We start from the raw sequence: 21,187 nt of genomic DNA, 5'->3' as shown, positions 1-21,187 counted from the left end.
GTCATCTGACAGGCTTATGTCATCAGCCACTACCAATGTTTGTGAAAGTTGCTCGTCCTGGATGTTTTATTTTCATTGTCCAAGGTAAGTGGAGACCCGAAAGAGGGCAGTACTTTTAGATAGTGCATTGAGAATACAACAGAGGAAAATCCAGGTGGAGTAATGATATTTAGTAATAGTATACGAGGTGCAGTTGCCACTTATACAATCATCGGTCCCATGCGTTGATTATTGCGTAAGTTTGTCAGTGCATCAAACAAATCTTTCCTTGTGATCCCGCTTTTACTAGAACTAGAAAGAATCCCAGTCATATGAGCTGCCTAAAGGAAATGAAAAAGTGATACATGGGCTAGACTTCCAATGGTCCATATGTACCCCCACTAAAAATGAAAAAAAAAAAAATCTGAACGAGCTTACTTACTTGTACTTATATCAGTTCGGGAAACCCACTCACAAGGGGGGCCCCTCCTTATAAGTAACCCGTCCCCCTTATAAGTAACCCCCGGGGCACCCCTTATAAGGAGTCTCCACGCTTTTTTGCAATGCAACGCGAAAATGAAAGGACTGCGGCAATTCGCTTGATTATGTCCATAAAGCTTCACAAGTTTCCTAGTTACTCACGAAATTTGAGCAAAATCGGTTCGAGGCATCATATCTAAAATCATGGATTTAAATGCGATGTCAAACGACCCATGCGAATGCTGAAATGCGAGCGATTACTGGCGTGAGTGTCGCCAGGCGCGGCGGCGCGGCAATGCTTGAGTGCAGACGTGGCGACTGAGTACGAAAGTCTCCGTACTCAGTCGCCACGTCTGCACTCAAGCATTGCCGCGCCGCCGCGCCTGGCGACACTCACACCAGTAATCGCTCGCATTTCAGCATTCGCATGGGTCGTTTGACATCGCATTTAAATCCATGATTTTAGATATGATGCCTCGAACCGATTTTGCTCAAATTTCGTGAGTAACTAGGAAACTTGTGAAGCTTTATGGACATAATCAAGCGAATTGCCGCAGTCCTTTCATTTTCGCGTTGCATTGCAAAAAAGCGTGGAGACTCCTTATAAGGGGTGCCCCGGGGGTTACTTATAAGGGGGACGGGGTTACTTATAAGGGGGACGGGTTACTTATAAGGAGGGGCCCCCCTTGTGAGTGGGTTTCCCGAACTGATATGTATTTACAAGGAGATTTGTTGATAGAAAATACCAAATTATAGAAATGTAACATTTCCCTTGCAAGTTTATGTTAAGCTCTTCTTCTCTGAACCTGCATGAGTCATTAGATTTTTACTATATCTAGTGTACTAAAGTAATGATTAATAAAATGATTTACTAGAACACTTGGGTGCTGTTTGAGCTTTTGACTATCATTTTAGAATGAATATGTGCTCCGCTCCAGGTTATATGGAAGTTTAGTTTCCCTTTCATTTGTACTTTTACTTCAAGCATGTGAATGTGAAGAATGCTGTTTTCGTACTTTGGCAACTCAGCAGATGTAATTTTTACTTCTTCCTCTCCTTCTGATACTGTACAGCCCTCTTTGTAAAGTATTGTCGTACATTGGTGAGGTCGCGAACTTCAACAGACCATGACAGACTTCTGTCATTGAATGTGTGTTTCCTTGTGTGTTGCATTATCACATCATTGCTCCAGATTTGTTCTTTGTTACTTTTGTTGTTATAGTGTGTGATTTTCTCCATATCCTTCCGTTTTATAAGTTCTTACATTTTCCAAGTAATCAGATTCTTTGCTCGTCCAATCCTCACACAGTGCAGTGCTGAGGCAAACCGACTTCCTAATTTCTTGTTACCACATTGCAGTTGATGCTATCTAGGATGAATTGTGTCCTGCTCAGATCTGTCCCAGAGGGTTCTACCAGTGACAAATATCAGGAGGTGTGTTTTCTCCTTCAAAGGTTTTATGACATACAAATGCATGTAGATTTGTATTGATTCATGATACCCTCAACATCACCTTTGCGGTAAAACCAATATCTAGAAACATTCCATATATTTTTGAATAATTTTCTTCTATTTTTCTTCATATTACTTAGATATGCCCCCCCCCAAAAAAAAAAAAAAAAAAAACACCTTCCAAACCAAGATTCTGGTTGTGACCTCATCTGTCAATCATTGCTAAAGTACTAATGTGATAAACAAAAGACATTAGAATGCACCCTCCCCGAGACCGATCATAACTTGCATGTTCCCTCATCATGTCTTTTGTTAGTCATAAAAATATTGCAGAAACATGCAAGTTATGCTGAGTTGAGGAATTATTTAAAAATATATGGATTGTTTCTAGATATTCGTTTCAACGCAAAAGTGATGTTGAGGGTATCATGAATCAACACAAATCAACATGCATTTGTATGTCATAAAACCTTTAAGCACCTTTAAGCAGCAACTTTTTCCCTTAAGTGCCTTTAAGCAGCAACAAGCTCTTTATTTTGTTCATATTTGTGGCACTTTCATTAAGAGAACTTTTCATGGATTTGAACAAAGCACCATCACTCTTCAACCTCCACAACCATCTTTGTATGGTGCAAACAACATAATTAGTGAATGAGTCAAATCAGGTGATGAACTTGTCAACAGTGAAATTCATTCTGAGTTATGACTGTTTGTTCAGTCTGCACATTAAGGGCTACACTGCAGAAATTTAAGCCAGACCATATTGTCAAATTTCCCCTGACACTATGTGATTTCAGATTTTGTATGTTTTAATGGTTCATAGGTTCCTTATGCTGCTATATACTGACTCACAACATGTCGTATAAGGTCCCACAAGCTTATATTGTGTGTGTCTTACTGTGCCATATGGCGGTCATGGTTGCAGATAAATTTTCACTTAATTCCTGAAAAATTATTTATTCTTGAAATTTGCCATGCATTAACATAATCTTACATCCTTTTATTCTTGGATCATAATTTCTCTGTGCCAGGCTTTCGACGCAGCAGGGGTGGGCTGTGTCTCACTCTCTCCCATCGCCTTCGAGTTCACCAACCTCCCCGCCCTCTTCTCCCACATCTCCCGGCCGGAAGATTTCTCTGGCCTCGTCTTCTCCAGCCCAAGGACGGTGGAGTCCGTTTCTCTCTGCCTCAAGCATTCCTCTGCTCAGGAAGGTGAAGATTATGGCCACTTTTTAAAACAGGACTGGTCATTAGATAAAGCAAACAAGCAGGAGTGAAAACACAGATTTATATGCTCATTTGTAAATGCCCAGTAGTTTTACCTTGTATACTGTGCTTCTGATGGTTATGTTCTTAACATTGAGTGACAAATCTGACCAAACTAATTGTCCAAACAGCCTGATTAAGTGAAGTCTGTGATTCTTTTCTCTCTCTCATTTTGTTGTTGTTGTTGTTGTTGTTGTCTGTGACCCTGTAATTTTGAAGATGAAATTTGAACTCAAATGAGATGTAAATGGGCAATTCCGCAGTTAGGTGGACATGACATGGATAAAAGAAATGTGCCTCTTTATCTTACTCTTTAATTTAGGTACCAACTAATGCCATGGATGTTCACCAATCATTAAGGTCTTTGAAATTCAGTAGATTTTATTTTTCGTATTTATTGATTTCGCGAGATCTAAAACCATCATTTAAAATGTACATGTGGGACTGGGGATGCTGAAATTCACTTAAATGCAAATTACAGTGGGTTCCTTTGAAATTTTTTCCTCAAAGTTCTGCTAATGGGTAAAAGATGAATACATTTAAATACTCCAGAAGTCATGTGACATTTTGTCAATTACAAAAGGGTGAAATGACCTGCGGAATTACTCCGGACAAATGTAACGTTACTAACTGTAACGTTACTAACCATGCTTTTGGGGGTCTAGCTAAAAAATAATTGGTCGAACTGCTCAAAAACTTTGTGTGAACATTTGTCATGATGCAATAATTAAAATTAATGCAACACTTTGTTTGAAGTAACTTGAATTTTTGCACACTTTTTGTTACAAGACATTGATTTTTTTGTCATGTCCTTTTTTCGTAACGTTACTAACCAGCCCTTTAAGCTGCCATAGCAATTCTAATATTTCATGGATTGTATTCATTCTTTTCTGTATCATAAACCTGGGAAGGATGAACATGTTTTTGACATAATTTTGACTTGAAATGAATAAATGGTAATTTAGTAGTAAAAACAAATATCTGAATTTGTTCAAATGTAACGTTACTAACCGCGGAATTGCCCAAATAGTTTCTGTAGCAACAGGTGTTTTATTACAATTTGTATACACTTAGAAGGCAAATATACCACACAAAAAAATGAAAACAGAAACTTGTGTGTATGGTTGATGATGTCATGTGATGTGCATATACCTGGTAACTGCTCGTGTATGAATCATAAAAATCATATTGAGGACTTATGACTCATGTGGATGTGCTTAAGATATGTTACCTTGAAGAATTGTCAATATCATGCTCACATATACTTCAAAATGATTCTCTGATTAACTGATCCCCCCCCCCCCCCCCCAATGTGCAGCTTGGAACAGAGAACTTAAAGAGAAATGGAGACAACTTCCTGCATTTAGCGTTGGCACATCAACAGGCAGCAGGGTCAGGTCACTTGGCCTTGAGCCTGTAGGAGAGGATTCTGGAAATGCAGAAAACCTTGTCAAGATCATCATCAGTGGTGAGATGGAAATGAGATCAGATTGTAAATGTACATGTCCTTTGGTTTTGGTATTTTGTTATTCTTCAAATATGTATACTCCCATATTCATTATTCCCCTTTAGGGATGTATAGGGCAGGTTTTGATTTGCACCCAATTTGTTTTTCTGTGCACTTTTTCTTACATGTGGCATACATTTTAGAACTTTTCATATCTCTTCTCCATTTAGTATTGGATTTTGGTTAGCCAAAGTATACTATTTTTGGTCTGGACAAAAGTTGACATTCTGGAGTTTGTCAGTATTTTCTGAATCATGAAAAAAAAGATAGTGAAGGTGACTAGACAGACCAATAATGGAATACAAATGTATTTGCTTTAATTAGAGTGGAAAGAAAAAAGAACACTTTCCATTGATGCTCCACGTACAAGGAGAGATAGTCAAATTTGAGAAAAACAAAAAACATCCCCCCCCAAAAAAAAAAGATGTATTGTCTTGGTCCTTTAATTAAAAGTGCAAATTTCACGTCCTAACTTGACAGTAGAGGTTTTATTAAAATTGGACCTAAAGTAAGAAAGCTATGGAATTTGAAAGTTTCCACTTTTTTGTGAATCAGTGATGTTAGTCATGACTTCGCATCAGTACTAAAATTGGTAGAGGTTATGTCATCAACTTACAAGTCCCCAATTTAGCCATTCACAAATCTGCAATAAATATCATTTGCTTTTTGTCTCGCCCACCGGAGGTGAAGGTGAGACTAAGGGATCTAAATGGCGTCCGTCCGTCGTCCGTCCGTCGTCCGTCCGTCGTCCGTCCGTCGTCCGTCGTCCGTCACAAATGTTAAAGTTTACCTGCAAGACTCTCTTATGATGCATAACTTGGCAACTGTTACAGCAATGGCAGCCACACTTGGGTGATAGAAGCACTAGGGGTATCTTCATGTTATGGTGTTGTCAGAGGTCATGTGATGATGTCAAAGGTCATTTGAGGTCATATATTGAAGAGTATGTGCAAGACTCTTTTCTATGTTCAAGTTTACCTGCAAGACTCTCTTTTAACAAATAACTTCACATAAGTTGCTTGGATTACAACCTAACTTGGGTCATAGATGCACTGGGGGTACCTTCATGTTATGGTGCCGTTGGAGGTCACAGGATAAGGTCAAAGGTCATTTGAGGTCATACGTTAAAGTTTACTTGCAAGACTCTCTTATCACATGTAACTCGACACATGTTGCTACAATGGCAATCAAACTTGGGTGATGGATGCACTGGGGGTACCTTCATGTAATGGTGCCGTAAGAGGTCACATGATAAGGTCAAAGGTCATTTGAGGTCATGCGTTAAAGTTTACTTGCAAGACTCTCTTATCACACGTAACTCAGCACATGTTGCTACAATGGCAATCAAACTTGGGTGATGGTAGATGTCTCTTGGGAAGTTGAAGGTAACCACAAGGTCAAAGGTTACAGACAGGGGTCAACGAACTTTTAGGGCCCAATGTTAAGTTTTTAGGGCGCATTTCGTTTATGGCTCATAACTTTTGATCCCTTTGTCCGTTTGTGACCAAACTTGGATGGAAGTTACATGTCCCTTGGGGAGGTGAAGGTCGTCACAAGGTCAAATGTCACAGGGGTCAACAAACTTTAAGGGCCCAATGTTATGTTTTTATGGCGCGTTTTGATTGTGGCTCATAACTTTTGATCCCTATGTCTGTTTGTGACCAAACTTGGACGGTAGATGTCCCTTGGGAAGTTAAAGGTCATCACAAGGTCAAAGGTCACAGAAAGGGGTCAACAAATTTTTAGGGCCCAATGTTAAGTTTTTATGGCGCGTTTCGATTATGGCTCGTTACTTTTGATCCCTTTGTCCGTTTGTGACCAAACTTGGATGGTAAATGTCCCTTAGGGTGTTGAAGGTCACCACAAGGTCAAAGGTCATAAGCAGGTCTATTAACTTCTGGGAGTTATAAAAAATATTAATTCCTTGTGCGCGAATGGGCGAGACACAATTTGGCGATTGCCTTGTTTGACATGAAATCAATAAGGATGAAGTACAGTATATCCTTGCCATCAAACTTGTGTAATCTTCTAATAATGTACCCTGGGTAGTAATAATGTCTTTTAGGGGGAAGATTTTGCAATTTTGGAAAATTACTGACCCAAATCATGACTTTAGTAATAATCTGAAGTCTCAAACAAACCAATGGGGAAGTTGTATGGTGGTAACATCATTGTTTCTTCAAACTTTGCTGACATTTGGTGAAAGTCTGTTGGACATTGGGTGGAATTGTGAAGACTGATTGTATTTATTATTATTATTATTATTGTTATTGTTGCTGTTGTTGTTGTTGTTGTTGTTGTTGTTGTTATTTTTTCCCTCTCTCTCTCTCTCTCTCTCTAGCTGTGAAGCCGGGCTCCAAGCCACTGCTGTATCCGTGTGGAACCATGAGAAGAGAAACTATACCAAAGACGCTAGAGAAGGAAGGTGAGTGAAATCCAACAGTCTGGTCTGTTGTCTAGTCTTCTATCAAGCTGAATGGCATTTTGATTTTGATGGTTTTGATGTGGATAAATGTTACAAATACCTCTAATTGTATGTGTATCATTTATGCCATAATTATAATTATAATTGCATTATGATTATCATGACTTTTATCATAGTAACCAGTATTTATTTAATCTATACCGCCATCATCAACATTATTACACTCATTATTGTCATCATTGCTACTATCATTATAACTAGTTGTAGCAACATTAGTACATGTAGTAGAAACATAGTCTGATGGATTATTGCGTTTTTGTTAGATATGCAGATTATTTGCTCGAGGACTCTGCAGAAAATTGTAATTATAGATAAAGTTGCACTGGTGATATCTAAAGGCAAGTTACACTTTAAAGCAGAGAGCAATGTAGATCACATGTACCTGACTTACAGGTCGTGATCAGATAATATATGCCCTTTGCTTGCAATATGCATGTGTTTGCTTGTCATACTCTGTCATATGTCATTGACCCCTCCTACTCTGCGTGAGAGTTGATTACCGGTAATGATTACTTTTTGTCAGCATTGTGTTTGTGTGTGTCTGTGTCTATGTGTGAGTGTGTGTGTGTGTGTTTGTTTGTGTTTGTGTTTCCCTTAAGCAAGCTTTGATGTAGCCAAAATATACAACTGTACTTTAAAACCTTATTCATGCGAAACATTATATTCAATTGAGACACTTTGTTTTGCCCCCCCCAAAAAAATGACGTAAAGTGACACTCCCTTAAAAAAGAAAAAAAATGAAGAAACATGTAATTTAAAGATATTAACAAAATCTTCTCTTAGCTTTATATTCTACAGTATGGATTGAATTGGTAATATGTGTGGTCCAGCATGTTAATATAAATTCAAGCATATGTACTGACTTTTCTGAATATTTGGTTGAAGCAGTCATTCCATTCAGCTCCCTGGGAAATGCTTTAACAGTTGTTTGGAATGTTTGTTAAATAGCGCCATCTGTAGTGCAGCAGCACAAACACAGGGCTGTCAACATCCGTTGAAGTCTATTCTCTATGCCAATGTAAATATGATATGCAATAACTTCAGATGCTCTTTTAACCCACTACATACAGTAATCTGATGGATTTTGTACAAAGTCTCTTGAAGATTTCATAATCTGGTAGGGGGGGGGGGGTTCATTTTGGGTTTACAAGTTGCCAAGGACTTTATTTTGAGAAAATGCCCCCACACGCACACAAAAAAGCACCAAAATCACTGTCTTCCTATGTGTACATATCATTTCAAGTTCATGATCTATTCAATTTATGTACATTTATAAGAGTGATGGCATCCACTTAAATGGAGTGCAAGATTAATGCAAAATGTATTTTGTGTACTGGTATGTACCCTGTGGCTCCTTTAAAGAGCCCTGTCACAATGGTCATTGTCACACTTGTTTGCAGGAATTGACTTCACAGCAGATGTAGTCTACCAGACCATTGCAAATACTGGTCTCGCTGATCAGCTGATGAGGTATATCAAGGAGAAGGTAAGATGATGCAATGTAGTTTTCTTTCACATCCAAACACACTTAGTGTATGGCTCTTGTGTTGCAAAAGAGATCCAGGACTTATGATTCTTTCTCAGTCAGTAATCCAAGCTATTTTTTTTTTCTTTTTTTTTTGGGGGGGGGGAGGGGGGTCATGCTGCATTTGTATTGACCTGTATGTTCATCCGTTTGTTTTGAGGAACATGAAGATTTCAAAAGTTAATACATGTATTTAGTGACTTTCCCTGACCTGTTTAAAAAATGGGGGGGGGGGGGGGAGTGAAAATGCTGTAGTATTCGATATGGTTCATGTAAACAAATTTTGCATTGTGAATCAAATTTGTCAATCCTTTTTTTTTACATTCATAATTTATTGATGAGAAGTGTAACCGATGTTTTGTTTTTTTTGTACACTGTATCGTGATACATTTTGTGGGAATGAAAACCTTTCTTGGAAGAACTTCACTCCATTAGACAGCATTTTTATATCTAAACTATGCATCGTCTCTCTTTGTTTCTCAGGGTGCCCCAGACTGTATTGTTTTCTTCAGTCCATCCGGTGTGCAATATTCCAAGGAAGTTCTGGAAATCCACAAGGACGAATTAAGCAATACGAAGGTAACAATTGTACAGCAGAAGATGCTGCATGTTGTGTGTGTACACACCAATGTACAGATACACATTAAAGCTCACACACTTACATGTTATTTCATTACATACTGCTTGCTCTTCAGATAATTGATTAGTCATTAGCAAGTCACTTTGTTTTCACCTTATTAAGACAATTTTTGATGTTTGTGCTGTATGTGCACGTGGAATGTCAATTTCTTTATATTTATGTGTGTGCAAGCATATGTGTATGTTTGTATCTATGTGTGTAATTTAGTCATCCATGGAAATATAAGTTGTGTGTATTTTTGTATTTATGTATTTCTTCAGTGTATGGTGGATTTCACGTGTAAACTAATTTTGATGCCTTTATCTTATCTTTGTTGTTATTTTTTTTTAATGAAAGCATTTTATTTACTGATTTGAGGGGTTGTCTGGTTTGTTGTTGGGTTTTATTTGTTTTGTTTTGTTTTGTTTTGTTTTTTGCATTCTAAAACTTGTCCTTATTGATAGTGCTTATATAGATGTCATACAAAACAGAATACCCTGCTACAGCATTGCAAGTGCTTAAAGCCAGTTTATCTTCTTTCGTGAACTGACGTCCTAATTTCGACTGCATGCATCTGTTCTATTAGGTACATATTGGACAGGAATTTATATCTAAGGAAAAAAAAATATGTTGAATAAATTTAAGGAGATAACCCCCCCCCCCCCCCACCCACCCACCCACCCACCACCAGATTGGTAATGATTTGAGTGAAATTGGACAAGTGTGCAAAAAAGTTCATCATAGTGATGCCAGCTGTAATTCATGGTATCCTGTTGGAACAGTGGAAAAGCTGTTTTCTGTTTCATGAACATAATGCTGACCGTAAAATTAGCTCTAGCCACAATGAGACTTAAGATATGGCTACTTCTGAACTTTTAAGTAGGAATCAGCCAGCATCTGCTGATGTTGATGATGTACCTGAATATAATATCTTTGATTCATTTTAAGGGTACATAACAATACAAATGTCTATTTATGCAGAAGAAAAGATGGTAAATGCTATCTAAGAAGTAATGCAATATCGAATTCATCACATCCTTTTCAAATATCTTCTTCTTTTAGAGGAGGGGGTCGGGGTGAGAGAGGACTGAAAAAAATAGTTCAAGTGGGACTTCAGTCTTTTTTTTTTGTGTGTGTGTGTATTGGTTTGTGTACGAGTGGAAGCAGAGTGGCAACTAATAAATTTGTGATGTCAACGTCCACTCCCCTGTGGCCTCCGACATACCCCCTGTGGTGCCTGTAAGCTCCCTATGTGGCCATTCCAAGGGGGGTGTGGCTGCACCCCTCAGATCCCATAAAACAATCCCTTCAAAATGGTAGTATTTTGATTCGCTGTCAAACTTGAGTGAAAAGATGGACCCATGAACCTAGCTCGAGCATCTTTCACACACGTGTTTTCGCAGATCAATGAAGTTCATACAAGATGAATTAAACAAATCAAACAAAAACAAAGCAAACAAAAACAAATCCATGCAGAACTATAATGGGACGGGAGTAATTAGGCCAGATTAAGTTAAAAAAAATATTAACTATTCTCATTTAACCCTCGTTAAATTATAGTCATGATGAAACTTTATAATCATGAAAAGTATCTGCACTGTAAGTTTTCATGAATTAGAATGAAAGTGATTTAAAAAATGAGTCATTCTTTCATCCCTAATTGCAAGTGACACAGCTGCTGTGTTTTCAAATGTGACCCAGCTGCTGTGTTTTCAAATGTGACCCATTCTACTTCCTCTTATTATTCCAATGCCTAATCTCAGGTGTTGAAATAGATGTTGGGACAATGAAGTAAGCTTGAGAAGGGTTTTAATTCTCTTTAATTTAGAAGCAAAATTTCTTCAACAACAACAACAACAACAACAACAACAACTACAACAACAACAACAGCAGCAACAACAACAACAGCAGCAGCAGCAACAACAACAACAACAACAACAACAACAACAGCAGCACAACCACCACCACCATCAACAACAACAATAACCATAACAAAACATAATCCAGACTTTTCACTCAGTCAGCTCTTTGATGCCTTAAACATTAAAGGCATTAGTTACCGTTTGCAGATGAAACAAAAACCTAGCTTTAGTGCTTGGAAATAGTTCTAAAATGTAAGTTAGGGATAGAAACAGCCAATGTAAAAATTTCAATCATTGTAATCCATGTTAAGAATTGTTAAATATACAAAAAAGAAAAACAATAGTTATAATAAAATTGTTTGTAGACTAAACCGTCTACAGTTATGTCTTAGAAAAATAGTGATATCTCCTTATATTTTAGGTTTTATTGCAAAATTTTTATATGGTAGGATGTTTTGTGATACAACTGGCCTACACATGTGCATCAAATGTGACAACTTGGAACATTTTTTAAATCACTGCTTCCAATGGTAAACAATACCTTTGAAGCAAGAGTATTGATTTCTCACAGGTAGAGCTCTGTACATGCTTCTAAGGTATTTTGTGGCTGCAGATTCATCTTCATGTTGGTTTTGCATATAATTATGCAGAAGCAGACATTGAAGTGATATTGACAGAGAGGTTTATTTGATGTCCTGATGTATTCATAAATATATGTCCTCTGTCCCCTAAATATCATATGGTTCATGATTTCAGCTCCAATTGCATAACTGAAAATATTCAGAATTTGCAATCGAGAGCAGGGAGTAATCTATAGAAGAGCTGCTCAAATCAACATCACTGTTTGACTTCACATCTGGAAAATGATGACTGGTGTGAACCAGAGCTCTGTAATGCTCATCAGCCGCTCATCATGTGAGACCCATTTTCCTGCGGTATAACTGCACCACAATGCAGCCAAGCCTTTGAAATCATTGTCCATTTGTGAACTTTCAAAACTTTTTGCACTCAGTTTGAAAAAAAAAAAAAAAATTCTGGTGGCATATCAGAACAGAAAAAAGGCAATAACACAGATTTTATTTTCTTGTCTCTTTTTTTTTCTCTGTCTCTCTCTCTCTCTCAATCTTTTCTGCCCATAACAATTTGAGATCATAATATCCCACTTTTTCAGTCATCATATGATATTAAACAAGAAATATTGCAGATACAGCTTTAAAAAAAAATAGTCATGATATGATTTGTTGTTATAATCTCCACTGGGAGAAGGTATGCCGTGCTAAATATAGTGATTGTCCTATTTTTAGCGGTTCCATGTTCCATGGAGAGCTGCTCGGCAGAAAGAAAGAAGGAATAGAGTTGACAGAGATAACCTGCTCTCATTCTGATGTTGGATGGCCCCCCGAAGGGTGCGATGCAGCGCCGTTATCTCCGTCTCTCACCTTCTCTTGCTTCAGAAGAAGCAGAAATGCTGCGTGCGCTATGTGCCAGGGGTGCACGTGTACCGAAGCAGAGAGGAGAGTGCTGGTCGGGAAGGTCAGATAGCACGTAATGGGCGTAGTCGTAGGTCTTCAGTCCCATCTCAGGGTATACCCCCCTGGAGACGTGAGGCAGCATGGCCCGGCTCAACGGGGTTTCCTGCATTATCGCGTCATCGCACGAGGTTGTTTTGCCGCACCTGAGCATGAGATGATTAACATAGCTTGAATAGTTTCTGCTATGTGATCTGGCTTGATCTGTTTGTGAGGGGTAGACACTATTAAGCTTCGCGTCATGGAGTAGACTGTTAATTGACGTGGGCACACACTTCAGCATTAATATGACTACATTGCCCAATGCAAGAGCCCAGCTCTTTTGTAACTACAGTACATATATGTGCTAAGTGACCTTTTGTACTTCACATGGAAATAATGTACTACATTGTATATCATTATGATGACAAGTAATGATCATGTAGCTATGCAAGGACTACACATTCCAGCACATAAGTTTGTCATTGTATGTAACACATCATTTTTATCCCTTTTGCATTACATTATTTTTCTTTCCCTTTTTCTATGAACTTATTAGTGGCTGCATTATGACTTGTGTTATGCAATATGTTATGCAAGGGTGATATTTCATGCAAAGTGTATGATCGTGCCTTTGTCTTCAAATTAATGTAGAATGGTCGGAGAAAAAAATAATGAAATCCTCCCTTTCATTTTTTTTTTTTTTTGGACATACATGCAATAGAAAGCTTTGGGGTACAATTCTTTTTAACCTGATGACCAGGAGTGTAGAAATGAATAATTTGCAAGTTTACCTTAAACAAAAAAATATTGAATTCAAAGGGATTTATATAAAATCCCTATTTGCCATGTCAGCAGTCAGTGATAGACAGGGTCTAAAAGAACAAGTCATTGTGGCATGAAATACATGTATGTTGTTAAAGAGATAATATCATATGCAGAAATCCTCTTTATTGCATGAATTAATCAAAGATCTTAGCCATGCAAAATTTATGTTTGATATGGAAATCATAAAGGGGCCTATATTCTTTTGCATTTTATGGGTCCTGTTTGTTCATTGTATGCAGGTTTTGCTGTTTTAAAGGGTAATTATTAGAAGAATAACAAAAGAAGAAGAAAAAGTGACAATCTGCAATTGTGCAACATCTTATTTCTCTCAGCTAGTAAGCATCATGACATGCATTATGTTGAAACCTGCTTGCCATATGTTTTGTGCCAAATTTCATCCTTTTTTATATTTCCTATATCATACTTGTATGAACTGCCAGTTTGCTGATGGTCAAAGCAAAAAGATTGTATGATGATCTTTGCATTGAGCCTGGTTTCAGTGATAATTAAAACACTGACAAAAGTGATGATGGTTTAACAGTAATGATATGTTATAATGGTATGTTAGTCATTGTTATGATAATAACAATCACAACAACAACAACAGTGAATTAATGAGTTTATGCAATTCTATACAAATACAATTGTACATGTGCATCATTCCTTCAGCCATAAAGTAATGGTGATTGCTTGAGAATGGCAAAAAAGAAGAAGAAGAAGAAGAAGAAGGAGAAGAGATAATTTACCCAAATTTGACATTTGAATTATTACCCCTTTGCTCCCAGTTTCTTGCAATAGGTTCTACCACACAGATAGCAATGGAGGAAAAGGGGTACCTGGTTGCGGGCGTGGCTGATAAACCAAACCCTCAGGCACTTCTTCAAGCCATCCAGCAGTGTCTGCAGGAGGGGCGGGACCAATAGAGATCTGCTCCACCAAAAACCCCAATGCCAGTGGACGCGTGATCGATGGGTGAAGATGCTTACACCAGCATGTTTAACCCTTTTGTGTGCTGGCAGATCGACGGACACTCGCCCTGCCATGGCAATCCAGCATTTAATTTGGTGAACACGGTGCATAAGGGTCAAGCCCAGCCCGTCCCAGCTCGGCCCAGCCTTGCCTGTGTGGTCGATGGCAGTGTCGGTCCTGTAGCTGAAACGGGACGTGCCGAACTGTGTTCAGTGTATTGCATTCTGGCTGAGAGCATCATTTCCACCCAACAACAGACTGTGGGGACCCCCTCCGATCTGACCCATCCATGACACAGTCCACGACTCAGCCCTCTTCCAGACCTCCCAACCATTCTGAATTTGGATGAATTAATCTGAATTTTGACCATTCCCAATTCTTGTTTCAATAGATGTTTCCTATTTTTATGCCTCCGCAACGAAGTGGCCGGAGGCATTATGTTTTCTTGATAATTTACTACAAACTCCTAAGGGAACTGCTCTCTCCTTTGTACTTTTGAGTCAAATTATCCCTATTTTTCAGTCAGAAAAGTTGAGAGGTTTGCTTTTCATCCTCTTGACCAAAGGAGGGAAAAGCTGAATTGAAGCATGTTCAAAATTCTCTGGAGCTTCAGCATGTCTAACTCAGGTCATTTATGTTTCATTTCTCAGGGGTGATGGACAAATTGCCTACAATTTGGTCACAAATATAAATTTGTTACATTTAAAAAATGGAAGATAAAAGGCCAAGCAATATACATGTAGTGTCATTTATACTCATACTCAAACTTGTGGGTTGATTATTATTAGAGGACTTGCAAATAATGTGCAATAAAAGCTAGTTTATGATTTTTATCACCATGCTTTGATTTTATTCTACATTTTACAATGTATAACACCTAAAAAGAATGTAGCTCTCCGATTGGTCGATTGCTCATCATGCGACATGCAGTTAAAAGCTCTATTGCATGCTGTCGCTGTCAGCTGTGCAATAGATATCACACAGCTGACGTCACCAATTTCCATTAATTTTCTTGATTGACTCAAAGTTTTTGTTCCATTGCACCGCTCTGATGTCACAATCACAATAAACAAACCTTTACTGCGCACACTCAACAATTACAAGTGGCTTTCTAGCGCGTATTTTGTCACACATTTTGTAAACACCAGAACTTTGGCTGATCAGTTTTGCGTGGCATACGTGCATGTACGACTAGACTGACTGTGACTGTGCTACTCATTCGCCTATCACAAAAAACGGTTGCCATTTCTGTGCTAAGTTCAAGAATCTGTTATAGAATAGCCACGACCTTCATAGGCTAGTTCGATTAAGGTGGCAGGTGAAATATACAGTATATGATTATATTTTTTCTTTGTTTGTATCGAAGCCTATTTACTTATACAAGAAATGAAGACTATTGTGTATGTTTGACAGTTTTATGGGCATCAGCCTGATGTGTGGATAAAATAGAGTTATTGTAGATTATTTATGATCAATTGTATCCAAGTACTGTAAAAGTGGAAATTTTCGCGCATTTCGCGCAACGAGAAGCTAGCGCGAAAATAAAAGCACGCAAATATTTTTGCGTGCCATATGTTCCAGTACTTGATGTCTTGATTCCGCGGAATTAAAAACACGCGAAAGTCTGCTAACACGGCCAAGCACGAAAGATTACTCGCGCGAAAATATCCACTTTTACAGTAGTTCGCTATTTAGTCTCTGTAACACATTGTCTGCAGATAAGGCAGGATTTTTTTTTTTTTTTAGTTTCATCATTTTATCCTTTTTTAAAAACATATTATTCCAGCTTGCTATCAGGTCTGCTTTTCTGTCTTTGGATGTAATTGATCCCTGTTGATCAGGGCATAGGTTTGCTGATGGTGAAATAGTATCAAAAATGAATATGAATGTTTGGATTAACATGTAGATTGTGTAATTACCATCAGATTCAACTCTAAAGGCTGACTAAAAAATATTCCCACTTTGTTACTGTGGTACAAGTATAGACAGTGCTACACAGCCAATGTTGGTTTTATATATATATATATGCCTCGCAGTCATAACATTTGCATTAGAAAGCTCGATGTGCCCTTCCTTTGTAACTTTGCTGTTATACAGTACATTGAAGTAAACATTCAGCTCTTGCAAGAAATCTCACATTTTGAGTTCTCCTGTATATGTATTTTAAAATGTGTGTGTGGATGTGTATATGTGTTTGTATGATAATCACATACAAACTTTGAAGTACATTGAATCTCCGGTATATGTACTGTAAAACGAGGAATTTTTGCGTGCATTTTAATTTCGCGAATTTCACGAGCACCAAAATTCGCGAAATTAAAATGCACGCGATAGCTTTTGTCTACACTACATGAACTGAATGCCAGTAGCAATTTGCGAAAATTTCATGCTACGAAAAAGGCTGTCAGCTCCAATTCGCGAAAATTTTATGCCGCGAATATATCATGTTTTACGGTGTTTCAAAATGTTTGTGTAGATGTGTGTATGTGTTTGCATAATAATCACTGGGGTGACAAGACCTTATATCTCAGAATTTGGTTAAAATGACTTTTTCTTTTTTTTATTAATGGTCAGATGATCAGTTAAGTGATGTCCTGTCCAAATCCTGGCTGTCTTGCCCCCAAAATTAGGCCACTGCATAATGTCAAAGGAAAGGCTATCCCATTTGATATAATGCTTTGGCTGCCATGATTTTTGTTCTCCTGAACATTTGGCATTTTGTAGATATGAGGTCTTGTCGCCCCAGTGACAGTATTCATATGTAGAACTAAATGGGGATGAATAATAGAAATTATTCTTACGATGGTCCAGAATTGCTGCAATTGCCTGTAGACTTGTTTTTATGTTTGTTTGTATGTTTGTTTGTTTGTTTGTTTGTTCTGATCAGCAAGAATTAGGTCTCATATACTAAGGTCAACTGATGTCCAATCATAAGAGATTATCCCTCTGGGGCTGAATTCAGTGAACTCCTAGGTCAGTGTACTTGCCAACTCTGAGCGTAAATCCATTGCAAGTTTGTACCAAAAGAAAAGACGTCATGAGTTACATAATAGTTGTCTCATGGAGCGGCTTCCCTAAGAGTTTTTTGTTGTTGTTTTTTTCAGCGATGGCCATTTTGCATTTTAAAGAGACAGTCACACACATCAAGAACAGCAGTTGCACGCTAGATACATAGTTCATGTTGTTCATGAGCATGTGAAAAACAAGAGAGAGTGTTAGACAGAATGACATCTTTGGAGCAAGAAAATATCTAAATTAATTTCTCAGGCTACAAAAATGATACTTTTTCCAAATCCAACATTTCCAAATCAGTATTCTCAGTCTACAGATCTCGAATAATACTGTTTTTGTCTGCGTCAATTCGTCATACTCCTGGATATTGGAAAAAATACTTTGAATTCCAGATTTCAACATGTAAATGTATAAATCAGTGGTTTATAGTGTATGGCCCCACCCATGTGTCCTGTTCGGAAAAAAAAAAAAAAAAAAGGATTGCAGCAACAGTTTGAAATACAGTGCTAGTACTCAAATCTGATTGGTTCTTTTCCAACTGCTGCCATAGTAACTGCAATTATTGCAGCTTCATATCAATTCTAACCTCTGCTAAAAAACGGGCCCCTAGAAAGAGATACAATGTAGCTGTCTTCACTTAATTTATAAATACAATATTGAGTAATCGTTCTGCAACACGGCCAGCGGATGAAACTCCTTTTTCAAGTTGGCGCAAGCCACACTCATTTCTCGTTTCTGCACGCCATATAGGTTACCGCAGACTTGATTTTTAGGTGCATTTTTCTTTTCACGCAATTTGTTGAACAAAAGATGCCCATGCAGGACGCAAAAAAAAAGTAAAAAAAGAAGAAGAAAGTATTAAAAAAAAAATAGAAAAGAAGAAGAAATCGTGCTGCAATTAGTGTGTGAATGGGAATGGCGCTTGAGCGCGAGAACGCGTGTTGCTTCAATGTGACTAACTCTCAACCCACATCACGTGAACAGTTCTGTAGGTTTCATCTTTTCGTTTTACTAGGGAATCTATTATTTTGCAAAAGGGCTTCGCATGAGTCTACATAGGCAAGGTGACACAATGCGGTTTTCATACTTACAGTTTTGAAAGATATCCACAACCGCCTCTTGTAAGGAAAATGAACAGAGCATCTTTATTTCTTCCTCATTCTTTTTTTCGTAACGAATTTGATGAATCCAACTCTGGAGTTAATCAAGGCTGCGACCCCGGAGGATGAGAGGGAGAAGAAAGAGAAGAAGAAGTAGAAGGGAGAGTAGGAGGAGGAGGGGAAGAAATAAAGAAAGAACGAAGAAGATAGAGAAAATATAGAGCTCCAGCATACCATCCCATACTGAAAATGGATGCTTATTATATACTCGTTGTCGAGTTTTTATTTATCTTGTCTGTCGTAGTCAATTCACTCACTGCGTTATTAATGTATTGCAATTGTCGATGATTTAGCTTAATATCCTGAGCATGCGCGGAAAAGAAAATTGGGTGGAAGGGCTTATAGATAGAAAGACAAAATAAACGGAGTAAGAGACAAACTGTGCGTTATTTAGGCGGAAGATATTTTGTAGTGTGGCAGAAAACATTAATACAGAACACCAGTGGACTATTCATAGCAGACTCCTTTGGACTAGTCATCTCCTTATTGACTACATGTAAAACTCTAACATAATCTAGCATAATGTTATTCATAGCTGAGTTACTTGAAAATAATGATCAGTCAGGTGATATATTAGGGTTTGAGACTAGGAGATAACTAAGTTTGAAAAAAAATAATCGAAACTTCAAGATTTTATCTGCATACTACATGGGAAGTTATGAGGCGATGACAACAACTCACTCATTTCCATATAGCATTCATATTGACATTTTAGGAACTGTTTTGCTAAAATTAGCGAAACTTCGAAATTTCATATATCTTTCTTCATTTTTCCCCCATTATGATCGATTTATCACGATTGTTCTTGTAAAATTATACTCTTTCTTTTTAGAATAACTTCTAACTGGTCCGAAATCATTTTATTAGAGATCTCATAATGTTCATATAATGTGATTTCTGCCCGTTAATTCGTTTGATTTGTCTTTTTTATGAAAGACAACTTGAGAGCGAATAAGCCTTTTTGGGGTTCCATGTTGCGCATGAGCAAGAAAGAGAATAGATTATTTGTATCAACAGGGCATATTAGTTTTTAAAATAATTCACTGAGACAAGCATCTGTGACATAATGATTTTTCAAGTAATCCGTGTAAATGGTGATTAACCGTAAATCCCAGTACATCCACCTGACAACAAAAGCGTTATTTGGCAATATCAATTTAAAGAAAAAATACTACCTGTAAATATTGTACATTAAATGCAAAATGATGAAATGGATTCTTTTCCAAGAGTTTATTGTCTTTATTTCGAACATGATTGATGAATTCATGAATTGTTATGTCGAGCAAGTTTATGCATTATGTGGGGTTTGAAAACGAGTGAATTGCCTAACCAAATGAGAAAAAGAGAGGTCATTCTTTGTACACATGTATGTGCACATGATCGATGAGCGAACTTAGAACTGGCTTATTTGAACCGCACTTTAACTCGTGGTGGTATAGAGAAAGGGAACGTGTACTTTCGAGTTCAGCAAACCTGAATACGCCCATCAAAATAAATTGCATTTGGAAGGAGATAAACTGTCATTACGATCGCTTGGTGTCCATTGAAATCCCAGTATCTTTGAAGGTGATCTTTTTTTTTCTCTCCCACTGCACAATTTATTGTAATGCGGGATTCTGCGTGGTGTGTGTTTTGATTTAGATTTTGAATTAGATTTCGTCGCTTGAGCCAAATGGGGAATCTCTGTGTTTATTCAACCAACATTTCGCTGCTGATTCTGCTTACGTCTCGGTATTCTTTATATAGACTTGTATAAACACAGCAATTTGGGTATATGAACTGCCGGCAAAGTTATCATGAGATCTTGATCAGTCTTGTTATTTTTTTTTTTGTACGTCATCATATACTGAGCATTATGCTATTGCAACAAGAATTGGATATATGGCAAATTTGAGAATAATACATTAGTACAACTCACTTAATATTTCTGCACATAAATCGGCAAATTAAAACAAAAGTAGAGAAAATGCCAAGTATGATAAACTTGCACGATTTATAGCATGGGGATATCCCTGTGAACTATATGGGAATCGCTTTAGAACATCAACAAGGGTGCATATACCATTAGATCGTAACGCTCATGAGTGGGCAGGAAAATGTTGCCATCAAAAACAAAGAGAAATCCCTGCTTATTATGATTATATTCCAAACCCTCTCCAACGCATTCAACGATCTCAAATCTTATGTCATGTTATGTTGATGTTGCTTTATTTTTCAGCGTTCAAATGTGATGTAAATTGGCGTATGGTTCAATGTGTACACATTTAAAAGTCAAATAATAATTGTCGTGGTAACGTTGATCAAGATGATGATTGGTACAGGAACTATCATCACCATGTTTTAATGGTAATAAAAAAAAGAGATGACACAATTGCTTTAATATCAATTTGATGGAAGAAGGCATGATCGGGAGATAGATATGAATACCAGAAGTAGCGGTGATTATACAGGTGGATATATAATGTTAGTGTACTATCAAAAAAGATAGAACTTGTAAAAAAGAAAACACCAAAGCGTTTTAAGGAAAATGAGATT

At 37.6% G+C, this 21,187-nt stretch overlaps 1 protein-coding gene across 1 annotated transcript; it reads left to right on the top strand.

The window, feature by feature from the left end:
* Nucleotides 1-14,464, top strand: LOC139741942 (uroporphyrinogen-III synthase-like). The gene is made up of 8 exons (XM_071652512.1): nucleotides 1-84; nucleotides 1,819-1,893; nucleotides 2,943-3,123; nucleotides 4,496-4,645; nucleotides 7,026-7,109; nucleotides 8,570-8,655; nucleotides 9,178-9,273; nucleotides 14,297-14,464. Exons 2-8 carry the CDS (start codon nucleotides 1,822-1,824, stop codon nucleotides 14,432-14,434), a joined length of 807 nt encoding a protein of 268 aa, XP_071508613.1. The 5' UTR covers nucleotides 1-84; nucleotides 1,819-1,821; the 3' UTR covers nucleotides 14,435-14,464.
* Nucleotides 14,465-21,187: the final 6,723 nt, after the last annotated feature.

This window comes from Diadema antillarum, unplaced genomic scaffold, assembly GCF_040938485.1.
Source record: "Diadema antillarum isolate AM-2024a unplaced genomic scaffold, OU_Dant_1.0 seq00000964_RagTag, whole genome shotgun sequence".
Classification (NCBI taxonomy): domain Eukaryota; kingdom Metazoa; phylum Echinodermata; class Echinoidea; order Diadematoida; family Diadematidae; genus Diadema; species Diadema antillarum.
Note: the sequence above shows the minus strand (reverse complement) of the source record. Positions and strands in the feature narration are given on the sequence as shown.